Source organism: Corvus cornix, chromosome 3 (assembly GCF_000738735.6).
Source record: "Corvus cornix cornix isolate S_Up_H32 chromosome 3, ASM73873v5, whole genome shotgun sequence".
Taxonomy (NCBI): domain Eukaryota; kingdom Metazoa; phylum Chordata; class Aves; order Passeriformes; family Corvidae; genus Corvus; species Corvus cornix.
Window position 1 is genome coordinate 43744119 of NC_047056.1, and position 20241 is coordinate 43764359.

At 36.3% G+C, this 20241-nt stretch overlaps 1 protein-coding gene across 4 annotated transcripts in view; it reads left to right on the forward strand.

The window, feature by feature from the left end:
* The window catches only part of MAP3K21 (mitogen-activated protein kinase kinase kinase 21), a 41831-nt gene extending 21813 nt beyond the window's left edge, over positions 1 to 20018 (forward strand). For 2 of the 4 annotated variants that reach the window (XM_039569172.1, XM_010391533.4), the window contains exons 3-11: positions 2088 to 2236; positions 2973 to 3148; positions 7302 to 7542; positions 9389 to 9511; positions 12023 to 12163; positions 12692 to 12842; positions 13890 to 13984; positions 15446 to 16231; positions 16767 to 20018. In XM_039569172.1, coding sequence (XP_039425106.1) covers positions 2088 to 2236; positions 2973 to 3148; positions 7302 to 7542; positions 9389 to 9511; positions 12023 to 12163; positions 12692 to 12842; positions 13890 to 13984; positions 15446 to 16231; positions 16767 to 17191 — 2287 coding nt within the window. In that variant the 3' untranslated portion in view covers positions 17192 to 20018. The remainder of the gene's footprint in view (positions 1 to 2087; positions 2237 to 2972; positions 3149 to 7301; positions 7543 to 9388; positions 9512 to 12022; positions 12164 to 12691; positions 12843 to 13889; positions 13985 to 15445; positions 16232 to 16766) is intronic. The other 2 variants (XM_039569173.1, XM_039569174.1) reach the window with 2 other exon arrangements.
* The last annotated feature ends 223 nt before the right edge of the window (positions 20019 to 20241 follow it).

Consider the following 20241-nt stretch of genomic DNA (forward strand, 5'->3'; position numbering starts at 1 on the left):
TTCATTAAAAGGCTGTTACTGTGTTGGTCTGTTCAAAACTTAACAACCACCCTCTTGGCACTGTTGAGGACTCTTTAAGATTAAAGGCTTGAATTGTATATACAACTAAAGCTAATAGTGTGACACAACTTTTTATAAAAGGTGACTTCTTTTTAGTTAAATTTAATGTTTTGCTTAACTTCAGAGTGCATGCTAAAATACATATGGGATAGCCTGAGCAGGGGAATTACTTGAGTTTAGAAGAGTCTGTACTTGCTGAGAGATTTTTTTTATGCTTTCTTCAAGGACAGAGATGAACTGTAGTTCGGGAGAATTCCTCCATCAGGCATAAAATATGTATGTACTGTAGGAAGTGTTGTATTCATTATGGTCAGAATACCTCTGTTTTAAAACAAATTGGAATTCATTATTTTAACCTTACTTCAGTATACAATCAAGTGCTGAGATTAGACCAGAAAAATCAGGAGGAAATTATTAAGAAGCTCAAGACTTTTTAAATTCCTTTTTCTTTTGGCAGCAGGTACAGACTGTTTTCTTCAGCTTTGGTGAAGTGTTAGCACTGTAAATTCATTAGTTTTTCAAGATTTTATGAGATGCAAAAATTCTCAGACAAATAGACCATAGATAACAAAGCACTGCTTACATTTGTGCTGATATTGTGTAGTTTGCTGTTTTATTAAAGTGATGTTGTAAGGTGGTGTATAATGCTGACTTTTTCTCATTAAGCAGACAGTGATGGAAAACCTTAACTGCTGTGTGTTCTTCTCCCTGTCCCATCTGCTCCACTTGAGGTTTCATTTCTAGTCCTAAGGGATGCATAGCCCTCAGTTCCCCAGTGCAGAATGCTTTTCTTCTCATGTTGGAGAGTTCAGTCTAGCCCTGCAAAACTCGCAGGTGGTTTCTTTGCACACTTGGAGAGAAGTGGCAAGAGCAATAGTTTGTATTCTATTTTTGCTTTGCTTGCTCACTGTACTATTCAAAAGCAGCAATAGGTTGTCCTTTGTATCCTTGTTCTACAGGTGCAAGTGGTTCCCTGGCAGGAAGAGAAGTTGAAGGGGTGTGGGGATGAGGGGAGGAGCAAAAAACCAAATCCAGTCAATAAAGTCCACTTTAGGCTAACACTGTGAAATGAGTAATTCCCACTTCCACAGTAATGACTGTGAAAGCTGTCCATTTCAGTGGCGGTAGAACAGGAGCTCTAGAGTCACAGCAGCCAGCATGCTGTCCCAGCCCTTTGTAGGGGCTTGGGTCATTTGAACAAGCCAAGCCTTGGGCATACAGACCCAAAGAAGGTAAAAGCAATACCCAGCTCTTCTTTGAGTGGAGAGCATTGCAGAAATTCTTATGGTTATTGTTACTGCAGTAGGAATTCCTGTGATTCTTGATTTCTGTACCGGACACTGAGAAAAGATCTCTTCATGCCACCACCTTTCACTGGAAACAATGTTGTTCTGTTTGGATTTTGTGGGGGCATTTTTTCTAGTATGGAGAAATTAGTTGTGTGTGCATGAAATAATTTCTCAGTCTTGTTGCATCTTCAGTGGCAAGTGAAGTGACAAGTTTATATATACATGAGGGGATTAGAAATGGAAACATCTAGATAAAGATGAGAGTTTTCTGTAATTTTTATTACTATTATTTAAAAAAAAAAAAAGAAAAAGTATGTCCATCTAGGTAAATTGTTGTGAAATACTTGGAAAGGGGAATGGCCTGATTGCTCTGCTGAGAATTACTTTTATTGTTTGTTTGGGTTTTTGTGGGGAGAAGGTTGCTTGTTTTCCTGTCATTCAGACTTCCTACTGTAAGTCAGATTTATGTGAAACTAGCTTTTCTGTAGAATTGGCTTCAGGCTTACATTTTGAATAGGAGTGCGAGCCAGTCTTAAAGTCGCATCCAATTTGCTTAATCACTATAATGGAAAGGTGCACGACTACAAAAGTAGAGCTGACTGAAGGGCATTCACCTTTGGCTGGGAAATCCTCATGAATTTCAGTACATGGTTGGACAGATACTTGTTTGTCCTTGTGTTTCTTGTGTTCTTGTTTCTTTCTCAGAAAATAACTGTTTAAAAAAATTACCTTTTGTAGTTACGGAGTGTTGCTGTGGGAACTGCTTACAGGAGAAGTTCCTTACCGTGGCATTGATGGCCTCGCTGTGGCTTACGGAGTAGCTGTCAATAAGCTTACTTTGCCCATTCCATCCACCTGCCCTGAACCATTTGCAAAACTAATGAAAGGTATCCATGTTGTTTCTTCCTATGTATTTAAATAGTTATGTTTTGGGGGTATGAGATAGTCATGGGGTTGCCAAATAAATACCTCATTTGATAGTGTGCTGTGTAGCAAGTATTTTGTTTTTCTTTACACAGCAGTCTCGTGTTGCAGAGAGTTGGGTGCATTTCTGAGGGAAACAGTGTTATGATGTTGCATTTAAGGTTTTCAGTAGTAACAGTACAGTTTTTGCTCTGATCTCACAGATTTTGTTTTACATTGAAATTGCATTTATTTTCCTAAATTATGGGATTATACTACAGTTTAATACAAAGTAAGATTAAAATCCCAAGGGGAAGAATTGCAAATGCCATTTTTCTTCATTGTTTCTTCCTGAGTGTAAAAAATGTTTTGGAAATAGTTTAGTGAGAAATAAATATTGCTTGCTAATGGCTATTTCCTTGTGTTTAATGACTTTTTCTAGCTTTTGTATGTATCCCTTCTGTACAATATTGCTAGTTTTACTCTTTCAGATGCTAAAGATAGACGTGAAAAAGGATTTACTATTAATACAAAAGCAATCCTCTGAGCACAAGTAGGTAGATGTCACCTCTGTAAATTGAGATGGGACTGGGGAAATCTTGCAGGTAAAGAGAACACATTAGGACTTGAAATGCAGTAGCAAAGTAACTTGAAATTCACAAAGTTCTTCAATAAGTTCTATGTGCTGTTAAAAACTGACAGGATTTTGATAAATTCTAGAATGCTGGGAGCAGGACCCTCATATCCGACCATCGTTTGCCTTAATTCTTGAACAGCTTACTGCCATTGAAGGGGCAGTTATGACTGAAATGCCTCAAGAGTCTTTCCACTCCATGCAAGATGACTGGAAATTGGAAATTCAGCAGATATTTAATGAATTGAGGACCAAGGAAAAAGTAAGTTGATCTTTCCAATTGCATGGCAGTGAAGGAAGGGAATGTATGTCTATGTATATTTATGGGATACAGCGGTTTCGAACTTTTGGATTGTTACTTACCAATGTACTCATGCAAATATACAGACAGTTGAAAAAGAAAGATGTCCACATCTGTCTCCCCAAAGAAAACAAGTTGTAGATCTGTAAATGTGGGATTCTAGGCACTTTTTTAAAACATGATTTTTTTTTTCTTGTATTTGTATGTATCCCTTAAATTGAATTTATCCCTTAGCTAGTCTTTGACTGCAAATTTTCAGCTGCTGTTGAACATTCTCCTCAGCTGTGAGAATGAAAAGCCTTTCATCCTGTTATGTGACTGTATCGCATGGCTTCTTTTCCAAAAATGGAGCAGTGCTTTTATCTCTCTTCTTGCTGAATAGACTGATCATATGGATTCCTTTCAGTGTTTCAGTTTGGGACATATTCTTGCCAGATATTAATAAGGTCAAACTCATACACATGAATCAGCAAATCCAATTTCTTTTGTTTATTACTCAGATTTGTCACTGATCCTCTTTCTCATGTCACAATATGTTTGTACTAAATGAGTACTCATTGTCAATTCTCTTTGTCTTCTCTTATACTTACTTCAACTTGGTTTTAATCACCCAGAATTTTTTATTTTCCTTTAGACAACTTGATAACAGTTGGAATAGGCCAGGTATGCTCGAGTCCCTGTTAGAAATGCTTCTGGAAGAAATATATTCCTTCTTTGTGGATGTTTCTTGCAGTATAGTTATTGCCTAGTATATATTTGCTGTTAGTTTTCATGAAGTGATAGTAGACAAGGAAGACAATCACTGAGATGCAGTGACTTGTGAAGAAAATTTATAGAAGATGTAGTCTCTAACTTTGACAAAAGCAAGAACTAAACTCTTGTCTTGCAAGTCACTGTTTGTAGCCTTTGTCCTTCACTTACTCTCATCAAATGTCACAAATGGCAGTATCTGGATGTTTGGCAGATGTTGGGTGTGATGTTACATATGTACTGTAATATCAGCATAGTGGTATTAGAATTTACTGATCACCCATGAGATTGCAGTGTTATTATGTACTTCCTATCTACTGTTTCTTCTACCCTCTGCATTTCCCTCTTCCAATTTGGTTCACAGAACTGGATAAGTTTGCTGTCTGCTCTGCCTGCAGTAGGCATACAGTGTGCTAGAGCTGATCTGTGTGCCTCAGTAGCTGTCAGATCTCTTCCTTTGCAGTTGAGTTACAGTCCCTCTACAGAGAGTAGAGGCTTCCTTTTTTTTACTTGCCGTGGGGTCACCAGCTACTGTGTTCACTTGCCTCAACCTGCCATAGAACATGACTCTGTTTTTGGCCCCTCCAGCAACTGCTCAACCAACTATTTTCCTCTTTTTACTCTGGGAGCAATTATTAGAGGCCTTCCTGTTCAGGTTTTTTGTTTATTTTTGTTTTTCTGGAGGCATTAGTCTAGAATGAGATTTCCTATCCAAGAAGAATCTGACTAAATCAAGTTTAGGATTAAATAAGCAGGTGAAAAGGTTTGTGAGAAGAGTCATATTTTTGGTGCAAAAGTGAGTTAAACTCAGGGAGGGGTAAAGATAAAATGAAATTTACTTTTTATATGCCAGAGTAAGTGCATCTCCTGAAGCATCTACCCTAATGAGGTATACTTCTTGAAGATTGAAAACATGTGACTTTGACTTAGACAAGGTTTTCATATATACGAGGTTTTTTTAATTTGGCACATTATCAATTTTGCTGTCAGCTACTAGAGAGAAAGTATTGTCTATAAAGTATTTATATAATAATAATAATACAAAAATCCTCTGCATGGAGTCTCATTCCTGCTGTAAAAGAGGAACTTCTGTAGCTGGAGGAATTTCCTCAAGGGCCTACTGCAAATGAGTGGTGGTGACGCCTACTCGAAGAGAAGATCACAATCTTATTTTGACAAATGTTCTTGAGCAACTTAAATATAGAATTCTTTCCAAGCTTCCTTACAATGGGTGTTTTAATTGCAGAGCAGTGTGGAAACATTGCATAACTAATTGCAGTAAGTCTAGTTTTAATTAGTTTATTTGGAAAAGAGTAAATACTTAATCTCTCATTGAGGAAACACTTTTAATTCTTCTAGGCTGTCTACTACTTCAGTACAGGCCCTCAGTTTTTGCCTGGTTGCTGAGCTTTATGGAACCTGGATTTGAGAGCTGTGAAAGAGAGAAAATCAACAGTGTCTCCTAACATACCTTTATTACTGTACTAATCCAGTAGTAAAGACGTTTTCTATTTAAACTCTAAAGTATCTTTTTTCTAAGTCTGAATTCATGTAGTTTCTGCTTTCAACCCTTGTCTTAGGTTGTCCTGTTTTGAGTGGACAGGAGGAGGAAGAAAGTGAGAATTTGCAGGAGTCTCTAAATTAAGTTATTAAATATCTTTAAAAAAGCAGAACCAAAGCAAACAGAAGAACACAACCCAAAGCCTTACTTGCTGACATGAAGACAGGTTCCTTTGAATTTCCAAGAGGCAGAATTGCCTTTAGCGAAACACTGTATGTTAAGTGGGTCAATTAAAAAAAAAAATTGTTTCCAATATTATGTTGAAATAAGCACACTCAAAATTAGTATACCATATGAAATTTGTCAGTCATATCAATTAAATTTTAAACCCATGATAAGCAGTTTATGTGTGCTATATCTGTAAAAAAACCCAAAAAGTATCTTTCTGAAGAATACACACTTCTCACTGAACCAGTTTGCTTCAGTGCCAACCTGTCTTTTGACATCCACAGTCTTTTTAGCAAGAACATTTGAACATCCCCTCATTTGAAAACACTGAAGTAATATAGTTCAGGAAGTAGTTTTTTGCTTTCTCTGTATGAAATAAGGAATTCTTCTGGCGTACAACTTTGCTTGATACCGGTGAGCAGAAGTAGGCAGTCTGCTCTGAAATAAAAACAAAACAAAGACAAACAAAACCAAGCAACACCACAATTATAAAATTGTATAGTGACAAAATAAATTCATTTTAAATGGAAATAAAATTCTTAGGTATCCTGAACTTTTAGCATAGCTTTATTTCAAATGATGGTTTTCTGAGTTGAATTTCAATTTCAATCCAGGTGGAATTTTCAGAATCATATGAAAAATATATGTCATGAGAAACATACACAGTATGAGTCACATCTAGTTCTCCTTTTCCTATACTTTCAGTACAGTATTATTAGCAATATAGACTATAAGTGTTCTGTGTAACTCTGTTTCCTGTGTAATATGGCCCATACTATGAAGGAAGGTCTCAAATTAAGGAGGTCTTAAATTTCAGATATATTTTAACAGATTTTGGAAGCTGAATATTAAGATAATTTTAAGATGCTAGGTTTACAGCTGTTTAGCCTTGGGCATTCATTTTACCTGAAAAATTAACTAGCTTCCTTACTAAAGTTTTTCCTTTTCCAAAACCGAGAAAGAATAAAAGAAGAACAACTTTTCTGAGAGTGGTGGTTGGGGAGTCTCTATGCTGTAATTCAGTGGTTGGTAGCTGTTTGATGTTACAGATACCTGCTAGATTTTAATTAAGAAACAGCTGTCTTACGACTTTGTTTATCCTATTGCACTAATCCACATTCAGTGTAATACTGATTGCTTTTCTAGATAGAAAAGTACTACTTAACGCATTGCTGAAAAACAGGAAAGGTTAGAGAATTTAAGATAAAGGCAATAATTTGTGTATTTGTCAGGTCATTGGCTTTATGATAAAGCGTAGGAGCTATCCAAGAGTAGCCCTCATGCTGTGCAAGAATTTCTCATCATGCGAAAAACACTTGAAGCACATTTTCTGCTGGGCTGTTAGCTGATAATCCTTGATTGCATGTGTTGTCCCCATTGCCGCTGCTTACCTGCTTTAAGTAAAGGGACTCAAGTTAAATGGTTGAAAGGAAATCTGTGTAATGCTTGATTCTGAATACAGAATCTTGGTTTATTCAGAGTGGAGGACTGGCAGAAGATTGTGTGTGCATGTTGCATGGATATAGTGCATCATAAAAATAAATCAGGAAATACATCCTACTGTGCACTTCATGTGTCCTTTAATACTGCCTTCACATTATTACTTAGTTTTACTTTTGTGAATCTTGTCTTCAGGAGCTTCGATCACGAGAAGAGGAGTTGACAAGAGCAGCTCTTCAGCAAAAGTCTCAAGAAGAATTACTGAAGCGCCGTGAGCAGCAATTAGCGGAACGCGAGATCGACGTGCTGGAGCGTGAGCTGAATATCATGATATTCCAGTTAAACCAAGAGAAACCCAATGTAAAGAAGAGGAAGGGGAAGTTTAAAAGAAGCCGGTTAAAACTTAAAGATGGACACAGAATTAGTTTGCCTTCAGGTCTGCAATTTTTTAAAAGTCACAGTATATGTGATGATTAAATATGACATCTTCTTCAGTTCCATGGTTCATGTTTTCAGTGTTGGCTACTATTTTATTTTGTTGCCACGTTCTTCTACTGTAATGCACAGAGGGGTTTGGCTCCTTGTTGTATGGATCCTTCCCCACAAAGAAACAGTTTTCACATACCATATTCTCATGGAATAGTCCTCATTTCATCTGGAGGAATGATTCAGCTAGAAGTTCATCCCATTTGGAGGGAAAGGTCACTAGCATGAGAGCCACATGATTTAATACTAGTCCAAAGTTCAGACTTTTGTTATCATTGTTTTTGTACAGACAGAAAAGTACCTTTTTAGTACATGCCAGTACATTCTAACATGATGAAATGTTAGTGCTGTTTGCCCTAAACTTTCAAATACCAAGCAAAAAAACAGTGCTTCAAAAGGGCTGGGGGTACAGGTGCAGTAGGTCCAAACTGCACACTTATTGCAGTCTCAAGTACAACACAGCAGTTACAATCTTCAGTGCCTTATTTCTTGTAAGAAAACCTATTAATAGCAGCAGCAGATGATTTCAGAATACAAATATGGTGTAATTTGAATGTTAGAGCATTTCATTCTACCCATGAATGCATTAAAATGCCCCCTTTGCAAAGGAGGCGTGTTTGTAGGCAGTGAGGGTCTTTCAGTTCTTAGGGGCTGGTTTAGAGGTGCCATTTTAATGTTGCCCCAAGACAGCATTACACAAACTCAAGGTTTCACCAGTGGTTGGAAAGCCTTCATTAGAGGTACCAGCATGCTGGGGCTGGTGGGCTTCCTTTCAGTGGCTTCTGGGTCAAGTCTGTCAGCTTATTGCAAACGCAGTAAGAACTTGATGCTATGTTAACACAAGTCTGACCAAATTGTAGCTGTCTGGTAGCTGGAAAGACATGAAGGGAGAAGTAATATTTGGAGTACTATTTCAGCACTATTGAAATAAGCTTATTTTTCCTTACTTTAAAAATAAGAGCAACTAAGATAAAAGCCACCCTTCAGCCTCCCAGACAAACATGTTAGATTTATGGTTTTTAGTTAGATTTATGCTGGATTGCAAGCTTCAACTGAATATTTAGTCCTTTGTTTCCAGTTCTGCTTATATTTAACTTGAAGCAATGATAAAATAAAAACTTTCATTCAGAATAGCAATTAGCTCCTTCTAATCAAGAACATCCAGATGATCTTGTCCTTGAGACAGTTCTATTCTAAGAATAGTGTACAATATAATTGCATTGATGATGGAGATTAGAGGGGCATATTGTTTAATTTCGTGAATTTTTTCCTCCTCAATATTAGTTGTTCAATTTTTTTTTACTACTTTGCTATGAATATTTGTAATTCTGTAGTTTGCTGTCATGATTTTCTGAATAAATGTGACTTTTCTTTGTTAATTCTTTTTTAAATGAATTACATGCTTAAAAAAAATAAGGCAAATCTGATTGCCATGAGTATTGATTCATTTGAGATTAAATACTGAGCGGTATTTTTTGCCCCTCCTGTGACAACCAACAAGATTGAATAACAACTTGTGGTGTGGATGTGTCTCAGATAGGTCCACTTGGACCTACTTGCTGTTGTTCATGTTCTTGTCACATGAAGGTGTGAAATCCTTCCTGTTTGACTCAAAAGCCAAATAGTTACATTTAGAGTTTTTCAATGTTTTTAATATCTATATCTCTTACATGTATAAATAAGTTACATATAATGAAGTCTAATTCATCATATAACTTTAAGTAGTATAGCAGCATGTTCTTCTGAGAAGTTTTTTATTCATAACATTAAAGCTGATTTGTTTTGCTCTCTTACAGACTTTCAGCACAAAATAACAGTGCAGGCATCCCCCAATCTGGATAAGAGGAGGAGTTTAAACAGTAACAGCTCTAGTCCATCAAGTAGCCCCACAATAATTCCTCGTCTTCGAGCTATACAGTGTAAGTCTCCACTCATTTGATGAATAGAGAGTGTTCCATATACTTACTGAAATGTTGGTAGTAGTATGAGGTTCCAGGCAGATTTCTGTCTGATTTCCACATCCCTTGATTGGTTCTAACAGTTGCAACTTCTTTGGAAGGGGGGATAATCTTACTAAAATGCTAAATAATTTTCAGTAATTCAAAATGATTGTGAATCCTTTAAATGGTATCTTTACTTAATTACTTTGGGAACCAAATTTTAAACTGACTGGGATAAAACAATGATAAATCAAAATTTATGACAAAAGGCAAAGCATCACATTTAGAGCCCAAGTAAGATGGAAAACAAGTTTTTATTAGATATTGGAGTTGATAAAGGAAATGAAAGGTTCAGAGTGTAAGGGAGTCTTGTAAGATGGAAAGACCAGAGAATGAGCCAGTAACCCAGCATTCTTACGTCAAAAGAGAATAAAGCTTTAAGCAGGTATAAATCCAGAAGAAATCTTGCTTTAGGTTTTCTGAAGACAGGAAAAAGAAACAAAAATAAAATTGTGGGTACATTTGTATGTCTACATTTTTATGTATACTGGTGACAGAAAGGAAGGTATGTTCATGCTCACACAGTGGATGTACCAGGAATATGATCGTGTTACTACAGAGAAGCATGCATTTATATTTGGGGATGACCTATACTCAGACAAAACAGTTCCTACAGGATTTACTGCTTGCATTTGTATTGTCTGATGTATTGTGCAAAGTAGATTGTCTAATTATCCATATTCAGAGAGGAATGCCTTAAGCTTCTCTCTCTTTATGAAATCAGTGGAACCTGTTCCAGCTGATTGCTTATGGATGTTGGCTATCTTCTCTTGCAAGCATAGTCACCTGTGAGGGAGATTACTTCAGAATCTGGCTTTGTCAGCTAAAAATGAGAAGGGGAAATTAGAATGCATGAGGATTTTCTTCCATACTGTAGATAGTCTAAAGATTGGTTGATTTTTAAAACAGCCTGGAACTTTGTTTTGAGTTTGGATAGAAATCAGATCTCTCATCTCTTTGGATCACCTCTGCCTTACGAAATCCTTTTCATTGTTAATGTCTAAAGGGGAGACAGTATGTGTTTGAGCTGCAGTTGATACAGTTGGCAATGGGCAAAGACCATTACTGCCCATGTGTTGTGGATAAAGGAGAGAGGTGGACAAACCCTGTCTTGCTTTTCTTAATGAAAATTTGAGATGGAAGGAAAATTAAGTGAATTTTTTTTTCAGATGTTAGCTGACAGAGTATCTGTGTTGCCAATAGTTTCCTGTCCTCAAACTGGGGTGGGTTTTTCTGGTTGGTTGGTTGCTTTGCTTTGCTTTTTGTAGAAAGGTAAAGAAAGGCTTTTCTTAGTACAATGTCATAATTACATATAAATTATCTCATTTTATCTTTGATTCTTCTTGCTCTGCAAGGAAATGTTTGGAAATGAAGCAAATGTCAGGTATTGGCATGGTTCTGAAAACTTGAGTTTTCTGTTTGTTTTTTTAATTGCATAGCCTTGTGTAAGCTATAGCAGTGCCACTCCTTGCATGTGTGCTAAGTGCCACTGGGGATTCACTGGGGATTTTTTTTTGAACAGGGATGTGTATTCATAGGACTTACACATGCAGGACAACATAAAGGCTGTTGTTTAAAAGAAGTACATGTCTGCTTCTGAGTTTGGATCCTTAGGTTTTTGGATAAAAGCTTATCAGGTATCTCAGGATTATCTAGCTGAAACAATTTAGCTTCCACACCCACCTGCACCTGTGCAAAATAAATTCCCTTTCCCACAATAATGTTTTATCTTGATTTAACTTCAAAGTGTCTTTGTTTCAAGACGACTTGCTCAAATACAGGTGATTTGAACAGGCATATATAACAACTGCTTACTTGGCTGCTTCACTTTATCATGAGCAACTCTAGTTTTCAAATCTAAACATTAAATTAAAAGAAAAATCTAGTTAATTTCTTATTAAAGCAAATTCTGCTGATTTTGAAAGGTGTCTTGGAGGGAGGAGGAAAACCACTAAGGTACATATTCCATAGGAATGTGGTTGAAAATGGGAGTGTAAGGTAGGCAAGTGTAGTGCTGTGCTACAGGGTGAGCTGTGCTGGCGAGAAGGTGTACAGCGAGGAAGGAGGAGAATCTGGACAGTGAAGGAACAGCACAACCATGGACATGTAAATGCCTCCTCATTTATCATGCTGTTATAACTGGCTGTGTTGCTTTTCTCCTAGGTCTCTCCATCATATCTGTAAGAATGCCATCACAATACCAAGCTAATGCTTCAGTTAGTCAGTGACATGTGAAAATCTGCCTTCCCAGGTTGGGTCCTATAAAGAGGATCCTTTAAACTCTACTGTAAAAACCCATCATCAGAAGATGCTTAATGCCTTTATAGATCCAGGATTTAGGACCTAAAGACAAAAATATGAGGGAAACAGTTCTGTTTCTGAAATCAGTTTGACTAAGATCTCTACTACATTCTCTTAATTTTTCCTCAGTGATTCCAAAAGCAGATACACACACAGCTAATGGCCGAAGAAACAGTGTATATGTGTACCAGCAAGATGTAGATATCACAAGTGAATATGAACTCCCCAGTGGGGTTGTGAAAAAAGGCAAGATTTCATTGTGTTTCCAAGGTGCTGGTTCTGTTTAATTTATCAGCTGAGACAGTGACAGACTAAGCATTTAATGGAGGCTAGATGCTTAAAAGTATATAATTTGTTTTGGTGTAGTGAGAAAGAAAATGTTAATCATGGTCACAATTGGATTATTCTGTTTCATTTGATACCAGTTGTCCACAGAATATGTTTTCTTCATTGAATTTAAGTGCTCAGTCTAACTCACTTGTCTGAATTACCTAAATATAAGGTTCACAGTTAAAGGAAGCATGGAAAACATGATTGCTTTGCTGCTTTATCTTTAATCTGGGTTTCTTGTCAGCTCATAAATTACTTTTCTTTCTTGCTCATCTTTTTGGATCAGTGAAGTTTGCATGGTGGTTTTTGTAAAAGAAAAAAAAAACCTCAATTTTTTTCCTACTCCTGTGTGTTATTGTGTCCAAATGGTTTTGCAGTGCAGAAGATACTCTGTTCTGTCAAAATATTTTGCCTTTAGAAATAGTATTTATGTGTATGGGCTTTTTTGTTTTTAAATCCAATCTCTAGTAACTTCAGATGAAAGCAACAGAACTTGGGGAAGGAGCACAACTTACCACCAAGAAGAGTTTGAAGATGTGAAGAGAAATTTTAAAAAGAAAGGTTGTACATGGGGACCAAGTTCAGTTCAAACAAAGGATCGTGCAGATTGTAAGGACAAGTATGTCTACTACATTTTGGTTTTTTGATAATACTAAAGCATTCTTGGTAACTGAATCACTGGCATAGGTAGTGAGTGAAAAAAGTTCTGCTGTCTCTAGTTACAGCAAAAACTCCTACCTTTTAATTAATTTAGAAATTATATTAATAATGAGTGGCTCTCCCAGTTAGACTTTGAGGATAAAACACCTACTTATGTTAAAGTTTTATTGACTTTTTTGACTCTATTACCCTTTATCTCTGTTTTTTTGAGATTTGTAACATACTGGGATGCTGAGCTACCAATGCATACCAGACATTCATGGCCTGTCTTTCTTGCCCGTCCTCACATTGCTTTGAGGAATTGCAAGCATGGCCCCCACTGGGTACTTCAAGTATGATTAAGTAAGACTGACTGATTTGACATGTGGGAGGCACAGTTCACACCAGCAACATCATTTATGCTGACAAACAGAGGGTGAAAGGGTTATGGAAATCAGCTGGACAGCTTCACTTTCAGATTATTTTTTCCAATGGCTCAAAACTAGAGATTAGCAGCTTTTCCAAAGTAAGCAATCCTTTCCTTTATTTCTCCAGCATATACAGTTATTTATAGTGCCTTTTTTTACTTTTCCTGGTGGGGATATCCACTCATTTACCTGTGTCAGGAGCTGGTTCCAGATGATCAGTTGATACTGGCTTTATATTATTTTTGTTTGTTTTAAAGTCACTATGTTTAATAAGCTTCCAATATTCACATAATTTCTTTGACACAATGAAACTGTTGTCCAGGTTTTCACAAACCTGTGTTGTTCAATAGGTAACGAAGGCCCATTTTTCATTTGCTTTCTTTTTAGGTGTGAAATTTTTATTGTAAAAAGAATACCTGACACTAAGGCATGTTTGCATTTATAATCATATGTTTCAATGCTACTACATCTTTTTTTTACCTTTGGAAAGGTTTTCAAGTTATGTACTACAGGTTTATAGTTTGAAAAGAAAGTAATTTTCTCACAAAGTTTATGTGAGCATGGTATCTGTAATCTCAAAATAACTATTGTTATTTCAGAGTAAGACCCCTTTCAGATGGCAGCAACCCTTGGTCAACTATTTTAATGAAAAATCAGAAGGGTGTTCCCTTAGCTTCACTATTTGTGGACCAAGGTAAGAGCTATTTTTGAAAAAGTGAAAGTAGCCATATAATAGTGTTAAGATTACTTCCAATGTTATAAATTGTATTGCTTGAATTCCTTCAAGGATTATGCAGTTTATTATAGGAGTAATCATGCTGCCGACCATTTTCCTCTGCAAAAAACCCCTATATTTACATCATTAGCACCTAAGAAATATACATGGTCTGTGAGAACCATATAGAGATTTTTTCCATGTTTTTGAGTTGCAGGCTGCTCTGTATATGAGATCTGCAGTCACCATTTTTTGTTTCTTTTAAAAAGAACCTAAATCAGTAATTGTCTTGACATTTAAATAATCATTGATGTCATTGTTGTGGGATCTGCATAGTTGTTGAAAAAATGCATAGTAGTTCAAAAAACGCATAGTTTTTAAAAAACCTGTAAGCCCTGATATATTCCCCAGATATTAATTCCCTGGTTTTTTTGAATGAGACCTATTATCTAAATTTTCAAGAAAAAAACTTAGATTTCAAGTCTTGTAGTGTTTTAGACAACATGTTGCTATTTGCAGGTAAAATCACAAGGTAAAACATACTTGTTCCCCTTAGGTTCAGGAACATAATAGCTCCATGTTGCTTTTTATGACCATTACTATAATGGGCTGTGACTATAAAATATTCATAATAATTTTAAAGTTTGCACACTCTTTTTCTATACTATGGATTCTTTTATCTGAGAAAATTAAGTTACCAGTGTCAGGAAAAAAGCCTGTGATACAACCTGGTGTCTGTAGCAGCAGCTAGGTTTATGCCATCTGGAAGAGGAAATAGTAAGCTGCTTGGACACTGCTGGAAAAAGGCGTTTTAATCTTCATGTATAATGGTAGAGGTATAAATCAAGGCTTCACAAAAAGTAATTTTGTAGATTTATTAGCTTACTACTAAAACCCTGCATACAAATTTAACATATTTTAATTTCAAATACTTCTGTGTTTATTCTCTAGCATTCAGTAGTTTATAGTAGAGTAACACATGTAAGTCAAATAATGCCTCCTTTTTATTTGTCATTAGGTGTAAGATGTCAAGTTTACTTTTTACTCCAGACCACCATGACCTAATGAATTAATTGGAAAAATTTCTAGTAGCTGACTGAATTTTGGAACTCAGCTTAATTGAAAGCATTGCAAAGAGTATATTCCAGATTTTATCTAGTAGTTTGTATATAGTAATTTACTTCTCTGTAATCCATACACAGAAATACTTTCTGTGTTTTTTAAAAAGCACTATCAAAGTGTTGCAAACACCAAGAGGTTTAGGCGTAGGATGTGTTTCTGAAACTCAAAATGTGAGTCTGAGCTTCTGACGGCATCTAAATGGATTGTAGTGTCCTTCAAAGTTAATACTTGGGCATTTTAAAGGAAATGATGATGTACATATGCAGACATGCTAAACAGTTGAATTGCAGTCTTAAAGGATACGGTGTTGTTTTACAGGCGCATGTACTGATAAGAAACTTATCTCTGAAGGTTTGGACAGTAAAAGACCAAAGCCAATTAAGTTGCCCAATCAGGCCTATATTAATCTACCTCTTTGGAAAGATGATCAGGGAGAGAATACAGTAGAACACGAGAGCTTTGAAGAAGGAACCTCTGCTAGTTCTACCAATAGTACTCCTCAAATGACACCTACAAACAGTCTGAGCAGGACGCTGCACAAAAAGAAGACTGATTCAGTGCTGTATGGGTGTGCTGTCCTCCTTGCATCTGTTGCCCTGGGCTTGGATATCAGAGAGCTGAACAAATCGCAGGGTCCAGATGAGCTCTTGCCTAAAGATGAGAAGAAGAAGCGTGATGGAATATTTCAGCGTGCTTCAAAATTCCGCAGGAGTGCCAGCCCTACACGACTGCAGTCCAAGAAAGAGGAAACAAGTACTCCATCCCTAAGTCCAACTGCAGATACTGTGAATCTTCTCTCTATGCCCTCCATTTCCACAAAATGCCTACTTCAACCTGACAGTGAAGATGCTTTTGTAAGCACTGTGCTTGGTGATTGTGGTCGATGTAGTTCCACTGACAACTTTTCATCTCAAACTTCTGAAAGTAAGAGAGGACAGAGGATACAGCTGGCTCCTGATACAATTTCGACACGATTGAAAAATCAGCCTTTTAGTCTTGGTCTGAAACAAGAGTCTCAAAATGTGCCAAAAGATTCCTCCACAAAGTTAAGTATGTTGGGTCACAGACGAACCTTATCAGATGGGAACCATTTTCAGATCACAGGTGGGTAATTAAGAACTTCCATGAATCTCTAGGTTAAGCTGCTGATAAAAATTTAAGCTCAAAACAATGTCTTTAAATCTGGTTTACATTTAAATGGATAAGCTCATGATCAAGTTTTTGAAAAGAAGTTCTAAATTTCAATACTGATATTCTGGGGTGGCTTAAATGTAATATTGTTTGTGGTACTCTATGCATGTGTAATTCCTCATAATAACTGGAGAAGTTCATGGGGCTTTATTTGAGTATTAGTATTCACCCAGTTATTGGGGGGTTAGTGCTTTCTCTCTACGTCTCTTTTGTAGCAATAAAAAATAAATTGCGATTGCTCGTAGCAGTGAGTATAGATGCAAACACATTACTTGAGCACCACTGGTCTTTGTCTTAGGAGATTCCCCGCAATGTACAAACCTCTTAATTTTTCTGGTGGAAGAAAAGTCACTAGTGTTTATGGCAAGGCAGTTTTACAAATGGCAAAGAATTCAAGAAGTCACATAGTTTAAATTTGCTTCTTTTTTTTGGGTTTTCTTTCCCCTAGCTAATGGAGTTGCTTCAACCAATGATGTCTCCAGACTCCCGGTCCTGTCAGTTTCTGGAACTCTGCCCTCACCATCTTTTCAACAAAGAAGCAATCACAGTGGTGTTTCAAATGAAAAGCAAAGCTCTGTCCATACTATCTCGAGGCCTCGACCTTCTTCTCTAAGAAGTAAAATCGATGCATGGCAGATTATTCCACGTATTATTAAACCAAACTCTAAAGACTCTGAATGTTCAGAGGGCAATGTAGTTCCAGATGTTAACTTCTTGCCAGATACTGAGGAAAGAACTAACTGCCACATGCCCTCATTACTTGATATTGATGTGGAAGGTCAAAACAGAGACTGTACTGTGCCTTTATGCAGAATGAAGAGCAAAACTTGTCGGCCATCTATATATGAACTGGAGAGAGAGTTTTTGTCATGAGTGCCTTTCATTTAAAAAATGTTTGCTTCATAAAGGGGAACAAATACAAAATTCTTGTCTGTCTAACACTTTGTGCTGCTGTTTTCTGATGTACTGTGACAAATAGTACCAAAATTATTAAAATGGGCAGCTAATTAAGTGTAGTAGGTGCCTTTTTCAAATGTTCCTTGGAATCCCAGCTAGTAACTCTAAAAGCACAATGCTGCAAAATAGTGTTCTAGGTGAACTTCATAACTATATTTTGAATGACTAAAATAAAATGCCCACCTCCCTGTGCAGTGTCACAGAAATTTTCTTTAGGTTTGAAGGGTTTTGCTAGAAATTTAACTTTGTCACATTGGGAAAATGAATGACATATAGAGCGAGTTTGTGTTCTGTTAAGTGTTTCACCTAGGAAGTGGTGGTCTGCAGCTTGCCTCCGTGGCCTGTAGGTTCAGGGAGAGGGACAAGGGCTTTAAGGTGCTGGTACAGGAGATTCTGTTCACTCCTCATTCACTCCTCATTGAGAAGGTGGTTACTTGCTGGCATTTGATACTGAAATTGGTTAAGAACCAGCAGCTGAATTTGCAGTTTTTGCCCTTGGTTATTGTGAGAACTTTCGACTGTGTGCATTAGTTTCTCCAGAAAGTTACACTGCTTGTATAAACATTTCGGTTTCAGCCACCATATCGATTTGAGAGGGTAAACTTCAGTATTGCGATTGGACTGAAGGTATTTGACATACTTTGTAATGTGAAACAACATTCCTTGTAGGTAAGGATACACTGGAACGTAAATATTTGTACTCTTAACCTTTTGAAGACTACAGTGTTTGCACTGAAAGCAATATTCTTGGGTTTGAATTTTTCATTTGTGGTGGAGGGGTTTGCACCCTTTCTTGTTTTTTTGAACTCTGCTGCACCTTGTATTGAAGAAAGTTGGTGGGTTTTAAGGATAATTGGTTACAAGTGAGCCAATGGTGCATTTTATTGCACTTAATTTTAAAACTGTTGTAATTTAATATTAAATCTTCCAGTATAATCTCTGTAGCTTTTCTTCCTAAGGTACTACTGAGTGCCTGCTTATTTGTATTTAGGAATCAAAGGACAGAAACAGATGTGCTTGACTGGTTTTCAGTGATAGAAAGTTTCCAGAAAATTCCAAGTAGTTAATTGTGGAGGGAGGAACATTTAGCTTTGATAACACTGGTAGTTTAATTTTTTACAGTATCACTGAGTGAATGATTAAAGAAAACTGAATCTACAGCATACTTCCCCTGATGAAAGCAGTTTTAGAATGAAAGGAACATCCCTCATTTCCAGTATTTGAAGTCTTAATTTTTCAGATCATTTGACATTTAAATAGTTTTCATAAATAAAATTAGATAATGTTAGACTAAAACTACTGTGTTCCCATCAGAATACTGTTTTGTTAAGACCTGTGTTATTTTAAATGTTTTCATCTCCTTTACGCTGGCGTCTGGGAGTTCAAATAGAACACACAGTTGCTAAAATCTTCAGTACCAAGGGATTAAAAAAGGAATTTTCTATTCTGAGGCTGGTATGCACCACAGTGTCCACCTTGAAGATGGCATACAATTATACAAATGAAATTGTGAAGTCTTAATCACACAGAGCAGAACACAGAAAATGCAGTTTCCCAGCTCTCAAAGTAAAAATAGAAAAGAATTTCCTTAAAGTATTAGTTTACCAAAAGTAGACAAAACCGCTAGTTGTCTGTAAATCTGAATGCTTGCATAGCAGATTATTACTATATTTTCTTCAAACCTGTTTCTGTTGCAGTATTCTTAGTTTTTCGTCAACATGATTTGTCGCATACTGTTCTTTGTCTTTTGTTTAAACTTTTCATTTCATCAGAACACTTTAATAGATTGTCTATTCCAGTTTTAATACTAAATGTTTTCATAAAATAAAGTCATGAATCAAATTTTAAGTGTAGATTGATAGCACATTTACCTTCAAGGCTTAACTAGAATTTTGGAGCATTATGTATATTTCAACTCTTTCTTGATCCATTTTGCCTGTGTAATACTGAGAGAAAAGGAGCTGATTGTATTACATGTTTCTGAAGGAAGTATCTCTATTTGGCTTTCTACAGGAAAATCTCAGGTGCTGAAGTATTTTGACTTGTAAACTTCTGTTAAGTTCTGTTCTGTATTCTTAAGGTTTATATAATTTCAAGTGTTGAATTTTTTGCACCCTATGTTTTTTAATCAGTAGTATCAGCATAAAAAGCTCTTTGAGCTATGTTGTTTTTACTTATTAGTTGCTTATCTCTCTTGCAATTAAACCAAGATTTCTATTCCTGTTCAATTGATAATTTCCCATAAGATTGGGACAAGGATATGGCCAGCCCTGTGCATTCTAAGTAATTTAGGAGTTTGTATTCCATCTCTTATTCTGAGACAGTTTAGGTAAGCCATCTCAAATATTTCTCTGATGTGATGCAGGTTTTTTTAAGCTGTAGTCTGTAGTGCTTTATAATTGTTTTTATAGTTTAAAATTATAGGCCAGTCTTCACTGTAATTAAGAAGAAAAAAAAATTATTTCAATCATGGTTTCAGTCTGTAGTTCTCTTAGCACCAGAGAAATTTTCTGTAAAGATACGGAAATCTGGTGTGCATTAAGTGACCTGTTTTGGTTAAAAGGATATTTATTTCAATGTAGGTTGATAGCCTGACCAAATAATAATTTATGTTGATTGTTTTAGCATAAAACTGAAGGTGCTTACACTACAAAGACTAAGATAAACACTTGATATGCTGTTTTACAAAACCTGATGATTTAAATGTTTTTATTTAAAAAATAAATTTTTTGTAGCTACTGTATTGCAAAGTGACCTGAATTTTCTTGAAAAATATATTTGAATGATTTCTTAACACATACAAAGGAGTTCTCTGGTGAATAACCAGGAGCTATAGACTATGGCCAGCTGGCTCTCAGAAGATTATAATGTAATTGTTACTCTAAGATAATAATCCAGTACAGTAACATGAACATTCCTGTAGTATCTTGCACTTGATGTGGGCAGAAACATACGGCATAAGCTTG